The following is a 7,470-nucleotide window of genomic DNA, read 5'->3' on the forward strand; positions in this document are numbered from 1 at the left end:
GCATTCCAACTTAGAACCGCTAAATCATTACGTAAGTGAGTCCATAGGTGCTTATGTTCCCTTTCTTTATTCGCATCTTTCTCTTGTTCGTATGCATAGCTCTTGGTAGGCTTCGGGTAAGTTCTAAGTATGAAGATATATGATCAAAGCCTGTGACGTTTGGTGTGAAAACGGTATCAAATAGTTTCTAACCAACAATTTATAATGTTAATTTTATTAGTACCCTTGATCCCTTTAAGCAAAAATTAAACGTGTTATTAGAATGTGATATGGAGGCCTTTTTAAAGTAACTGAATTAATCACCCTTATTTTCCTTCCCACGCTTTCTCTGGATATTCAACATATTCTCTAAATCTTTCATTAATATCTTTCCCATTTTATTTATTAAATTTCCTTACTGATAAATCCAGAAAATAAGTACAAAATCTTTGTTGACTTAGGTCGTTACATTTGGATTTCTCTTCCTTTTTTAACCTCTTATTCTCTCCTTCGTGTCTGCTATGACGACTAACCAAAACCGAAGAGATGGAGACGCGAATCCGGAGGAAGCCTTGCCGCCGTCTCCGTCTCAACAGCTTCTACGTGAAAGACTCAAAGCTTACGAGAATATGTATGGCTCCTTGGATGATCATTACTCACGTGGAACCGGATCTTCACAGTTTGCTCCTTTGTCAGATTTGCGAACCCTTGAATCTGACTTTAGAAGATTGGGTGTCTCTGATTCAAACCCTCGCCAACAGCCGCTACGTGATCAACGTCGAAGCAATCAATTTCCTTTGAATGGTGGAGATCGAGGTATCAATGAATACTTTAACCCTTCGTATTTTCAGTCTCAAACTGAACAAGAACAGATTAATCTGGAGAGGATGTGGTTTAAGAAGGATAATCTTGTTAATGGGTATGATGCTTATAAGTCATCTAATTATGGTTCTTATGGGCGTGGCAATAGTGGTATGTCGGTTCGTTCTCCGTATTTTGACCACTGTGAGGTTTCTTTTTCTCAAAGTAATAATCATAATTCTGGTAATCAAAGCCCTTGGAGTTATTCACACGGTTATGTACCTCGAACCCATGATCTATTCAATATGAATAACTCTAGGGCTAAGGATAACACAATGTCTCGTGCTAAAAACCGTGTGGATTCTGTCGAGTTGCAAAACTTGATTGCGGAAGGTTCAAGAGACACTATTGATAAGATATTTGATGAGCTGATATCACATGTTTGTGAGCTGATGACTGACCCTTTTGGTCATCATGTCTTTCAAAAGCTCATGGAGAAATGCACAAATGAACAAATCACTCGGGTTTTGGAAATTGTCATCCAACAACCTAATCAGTTTGTGAGAATTTGTGGCGATTTGCATGGGTATACACTTCTTTTTTATATAATGTATGTAGTTCATTTGATATAATCCGACTTAACTGATTTGTATTTTCTTTTGGAGATCACAGAACGCGTGCAATACAAGATTTGATCCGATGTCTTAGTTCAGAAGAGCAAATATCCCACTTCATGGTAACTATATGCCATGCTGCATTACTTCTGAGCAAGAGCACTAATGCAAATGATGTGATTATGTTTTGCTTCAGCCATTTTTCTCCTTCACAAACCAATGTAAGTATCTCTCATTTCTAAAAAATAAACTTCAATGTAAGTAATGACAATTTATGTGATCTCCGATTGTTTTATAGGGACTTCTTCAAATGATTGTTCAAAACTGTTATCAAGTTGCAATTGATCATTATGGTTCTTGTCTACTTCAACAATGCATTGGAAAATCCCGTCAAGAAATAAGGGAGCCTTTGATTAGAGAGATAATCGCTAATTCTATGAATCTATGTGTGGATCGCTATGGGTATGTATTATACAACTAACATGATTAAGCATTAATCAATTTATATCTTATTCTTGCATGAAATATATTTTTCCATTTCTCAGAAACTATGTGGTCCAGTATGTGTTGGAATTGGAAAATTTTCAAGTGGCAGCAGCCCTGTCAAGATATCTCAGTGGGAATTACGTGCAACTCTCTTGTGACAAGTATGGAAGTCATGCGGTGCAAAAATGTTTAGAAAGTAGACAATTCAACTCGAGGATGATCATCAACGAGCTGCTTACTGACATTGATTCACTTCTTGTAAATCCTTTCGGAAACTATGTAATTCAGACTGCATGGGTTGTATCTCAGGTAACGAAAATAAACATGCTTTTAGATCCATTTTATGTGAAATCATTAGCTTATTTGTTTACTTTGTCTTGCAGAGTGATATGCGAAGTGAATTGTTGTACCATATCAACAGGAATCATCCGTTGTTGAGGTGCAATAGATACGGGAGAAAAATACTTGAAAAACTTAATCTTTGGACATAAGAGGGCATGTTTGTGGAATTAGATGAGAACCACGCACGATTAGTTATTCATGTTGGTGTTTTTTTCATTTTTCATTTTTCATTTTTCATTTAGACGTTGACTCGATATTGTTGATTGTCTTTTTATTATTAAATGGTTTTTAGGTATGTGTTGTAGGTCTCAAATCTCAATAGCTAGAGTCTCTTATCTCTTCAATCGTCAAACGTGCTTTTAGGTCCAAGAGTCTATGTTGACTACTTTCTTTGAGTAAAATCTCATTTGTCTTATGTTAATTTTTATATTTTTTTTATTTGTAATATGAACTTAAAGCTGGTGATCTCATTTATTTAACTCTGTGGCCGAAGAGCTTTATGAATTTAGGAAGAGGACCTGCCCTAGCTTCTGGCATTCCTTTGTTTTAGCTTGCGCAACAAAATCATGTTTTTAAATAAAAGCCACAGGATCATAAGTATACATTAGAATGCACAGGTTCATCATACTCAATTGCTTTTTTCTGACTTTAATTTTCATCTCTAAGATCATGCCTTTCGTGTTCCTTAAGGCTAATTGGTTCCTAATTTATGCTGCTTTTATATAAAGTATAATATAACTACATGTGGCACAGGCTTGTTCCTTGGGAGCAAGGTCCTAGCGGGTTGTGATGGGAATCTTGTGTGGAGGCGGCACACACCTAAGCAGTTTACTGGGAGACGACCATCAGTTCATACCTTGAAGACTATAATTTCGTGGAAGGTATCATGATAGCTCATTCTGGTAGATCTGTGGGCTACACTTTTAAGGTTTGGAGATATGTCAACGGGACATAACACTATGAACACACGATGAAACAAGCATGGGTGCTTGATAAAATTTGGTTCAATGTCCCTTGCTTGTCAATGGATTGCTTTCCACCTTCTGAACTCATATTTGAAGACTTATCTATAGGCCCACAATTAAGACATTGCATGCAGGGTTCAGTAGACAGAAAAATGGGTGCTGTTTAATGGTTTAAGACTTTAAGTAAAAAGCTTATGAAGAAGGAGATCAGTAATGTGTATAAATGATTAAGAAACAAAGCCTAGATTATTATTCATTGTCAACTAGTAATCCAGTCCATTTTATATAATAGGATACAGTTTCAAAATAGAACTAGATTTTAACCCGTACGTTTGTGCGGATATTTTTTCATTTTATAAATGTATTTGATATTATTATAATTTTTAAAATATATAATTTTTATTTTAATATTATATATTGTGTAACTCTATAATATTATTATTTATATTTATTATTCGGCGTTATTAATATATAGTGATTTGTTTAGTACATTTTACTTTATTATTAATTTTTATTACTTACTAATATATTTTCGAGTTAGGTACAATAAAATAACAATATGAAACACTCAAATAAATAACCTCCTTAAAAATATGCATTTTCTTTAATTTATACATTTTGCTATAATACATCTTAAAGTTTATTTATATTATAGAAAATAAATATTTTTAAGATAATTTATATTTACATGTTGTGTTTTAGAAAATATACTTTAACATATATTATTTTAGTATTTTACGGAATTTTATAAGTAGACACATTGTTTTGTTTAAATAATATAGTCCTATTATTTTAGTAAATTTTGTACATAGTATCACCTATCATATTATTTTAGAAACTTTTACTGGTACATGATAATTTTGGATATTATAATATTAATTTTTATTTTCATTTTTCATCAAGATTTCAAAATATTAGATTACTTTAATTTTTTCAACCTGTATAGTTTTTTTTTCGTGGTTCATTTCAAAAAGTTATTCTTTATTATAAATAATTTTATCTTTTGTAAAATTTGAAATATTATCATTTTGAGTTTGAATATTAATTTTCAAAATTTTATTTTTTTCAAGAAAACATTGAAAAATACACTACTATTTTTGAGTTTAGAAGATTACATGAATTATGAATTTGTTTTTGTTATTACATTAATACATTATTTAATAAAAAAAATATTTGAATTTTTGCTAATATTTTATAAAATTTTCTCAACATATTCTTTATAATTAAAATAAATAATAATTTATCATTAAAATTGGATTTGTCATTAATATTTTAAATAAATTACTAAAACTTCATAGTTTTCTAATACCATATTTTAAAAATATTATATGAACTAAATGTTATTATATACTATTATATTTTGTTGATATAAATAAAAGATAATATATAGTTATAGATATAAAAGTTTAACCTATGTTAATAAATTTATTTTTGTATAAAAATATTATATAGTTTACGAATTTTAACTCATTTTAATGATAAGTGATAATTTAATTAAATGAAACATTTTAAATAATTATAGAATTTATTTATTTAAAATAATTTTGTCATATTTAATATAATTTTGTCATATTTAATTCATATAACACTTCCATTTTTAAATAATTCATAATATAATCATAGAATTTATAAAAAAAGTATATAATTACTATTTTCTTATTTTATAATAAAATTAGAGTTAACATTGATTTAAAAAAATAATATATTACTAATTACGAAATTAATTAATATGTTATTTTAAAAAAATATTAAAAAATTTAAATAAAATTTTGTTAGATTCTTTCTCAAAATTTTTTGTTATAACTAAAAATAATAAATTCAAATTTATAGTTAGTTTATTATTAATGTAAATAATCAAATATATCATTTTAACTAATTCTCTAAATGGTCTTACTATGACTTGTTAATGATAGATAAAAATAGAACCTTAAACTAATAGATTAGATTAGAAACTTACCTAAATATCCTAAATTTACTCATATGTGATATTTTCCTAACATAAACAAAAAACAATATCATTCCTAAGAAAATATATGAATATTAATAAAATATACATATAAATATATTTCCATTATGCTATTATTTTTTTATTGTTTAACATATATATACATATATATCAGTAATTAATTTTAAAATTAAACTATTAATATGATGTTATATTTTTAAAGAAATAAACAAAATAAATAATTAATATATGATTAGTACAATTTCATCAAGAACAAATTTTAACAAATATGAAATTTTCAAAATAATATTATATACTTAAAATTTGATATTAAATATATATATATACTTTATAGTTTCAATATTATTTTAAAAATATACATATATTCGCACGTCAAATTTAGTATGTATTATATTTCAGTTATTTTTACTATCGTTTTATGTTCTTTTTTTAAAAGTAAATTGAGTAACATGGTTGTAGTCTGATGCAGTTATCACCAAATATACATAAGTATAAAGTCTATCAATGTTAATAAGTTAGTTTGATGTCGATTATGAATAAGACTTACTTTTTTTTTTTGACAACAAAATAAGACTTACTTTTTTGAAGGAGTTTAAAATTAGTTGAAGAAGTATAAATCTATCAATGGATGCTGAGCTGATCAACAGTAATTGAAAAAAGTTTGAAACCTAGACAAATGCAAAACATATGTCAAGAAGAACATAAATCGATAGCTCCAACAAATGAGATATGACAAGTATAGTTCTAAATTATGAATCTTACTTTAAAGCATCGATGCTTTAATATAGGATAACAGTTATTAGCAAATATTAAGGTATCTATTTAATATTCGTAGATTAAGGATATGTAGAAATAATATAAATCTCATGTATATTAAAAGAGAAACATTACAACATTTGAGGTAGCCATGTGTCATCATCACAATGAGTATTAGAATTTTTAGAGAATTATGTTGGTCCATTTAAATATATAATAAGTTTTTTATTAAACTAACCATAAATTCATTATTAATGTTTTCATTCTTTCCTTAAATAAAAATTACGGAATTGCCTAATGTAGCTAAAACATATATATGAAATTAATGATTTTGAATAATAAATATTTGATAAAAATTAGTCTATTCTCTATTATATTTGTTTAATTTTAAATTAATAAAATAAATTAAACAACTATATTAACCATATAATAAAAAATTAGATTTTCTGTATATGTTATATTTTGATTTTTTTCAAAACGAATATAAATTATTAAAACTGTTAACAGTTTCACCTTCAAATTTTTGTGATTCATGGTTTAATTTTTTTATTATGATAAAATACAAATGATTACAAAATCATATAAGTAAGAAATTTCATTTAATAAATATTAAATGTATAAGGTTTATATATATATATATATATATTAAATTAAACTATATACCATATAAAATATAAATATTTTAATTTCGAAATTTTCTTTGAAAACATATTTTTGGTAAAAGCTATTGAACAAATATTGACAACTTAATATTTAAATTTTAAACTTAGCCTTGAACTTTATAAAAATTTATGAATTACTAAAACTATTAATCACACAATGAAAATTTTGCTATCAGTGATTTAAAGTATTTGTTATAAAAATATACAAATGATTAAAAAAATCATATGAGTAGAAAACATCATTTAATATATATCAATACTAAAATTGCACACTATATGTTAATGTCATTTAAATTTAATTATATACCATATAAAATAGAAAAAGTGATTGTTTGGATTAATGAAATTTATTTATGTGTTCACATCAATATAATTATATATGTAATAATTACTGACTTTTTAATTATTCAATATATATTTATTATTTTATAAATATGTAAAGAAACATATAATACATAAAAATAGTATATACAATGTTTGTCCCGCGCAAGGCGCGGATCTTAACCTAGTCTATATTATAATAGATGAGTTTTTACTCACTCCTCAGTGCGCCACGTCAGCGTTTTGTGTACCCCGCTTTTAAAAAGTGTAAAAAAATGTCAAGTCCATGGCTCGAATCCGGGTTATTGAGATATGAACACCAACATTTATACCACTAAACTAAATGATACTTTGTACATTGATGGCCGAAACTAATATATATTTATGAAGGTCGGAAACCCTTGTTTTTTCGGCTTTTTCTGTGGGCCGGGCCTAGGGAAAGAAAATAATATAAATTGTTTTTAATTGATTTCATGAATCTTTATTGAATAATATTATTTGCAGATTCTGTGATTCATGAGTTTATTCCCGCCGGACGTGCTAATCATTACATGTCATCTTTGAAAGCCGGTTCCATT

General features: G+C 27.0%; 1 protein-coding gene across 2 annotated transcripts; it reads left to right on the forward strand.

The window, feature by feature from the left end:
- Positions 1 to 218: 218 nt before the first annotated feature.
- Positions 219 to 4,074, forward strand: LOC106431635 (pumilio homolog 15-like). 2 transcript variants are annotated; one of them, XM_013872440.3, is made up of 5 exons: positions 219 to 1,366; positions 1,453 to 1,615; positions 1,693 to 1,856; positions 1,940 to 2,189; positions 2,264 to 4,074. In XM_013872440.3, exons 1-5 carry the CDS (start codon positions 501 to 503, stop codon positions 2,369 to 2,371), a joined length of 1,551 nt encoding a protein of 516 aa, XP_013727894.1. In that variant the 5' UTR covers positions 219 to 500; the 3' UTR covers positions 2,372 to 4,074. The 2 variants fall into 2 exon arrangements, with proteins under 2 accessions (XP_013727894.1, XP_048614710.1); XM_048758753.1 differs by having other exon boundaries at positions 1,940 to 4,074.
- Positions 4,075 to 7,470: the final 3,396 nt, after the last annotated feature.

The sequence above is a fragment of the Brassica napus genome, chromosome C5 (genome assembly GCF_020379485.1).
Source record: "Brassica napus cultivar Da-Ae chromosome C5, Da-Ae, whole genome shotgun sequence".
Classification (NCBI taxonomy): domain Eukaryota; kingdom Viridiplantae; phylum Streptophyta; class Magnoliopsida; order Brassicales; family Brassicaceae; genus Brassica; species Brassica napus.

Coding starts and splice junctions, on each gene's coding strand:
- LOC106431635 (XM_048758753.1), top strand. CDS start 501: ATGACGACTAACCAAAACCGAAGAGATGGAGACGCGAATCCGGAGGAA. Junction 1,367..1,452: donor ATTTGTGGCGATTTGCATGG/GTATACACTTCT, acceptor TGGAGATCACAG/AACGCGTGCAATACAAGATT. Junction 1,857..1,939: donor CTATGTGTGGATCGCTATGG/GTATGTATTATA, acceptor TCCATTTCTCAG/AAACTATGTGGTCCAGTATG.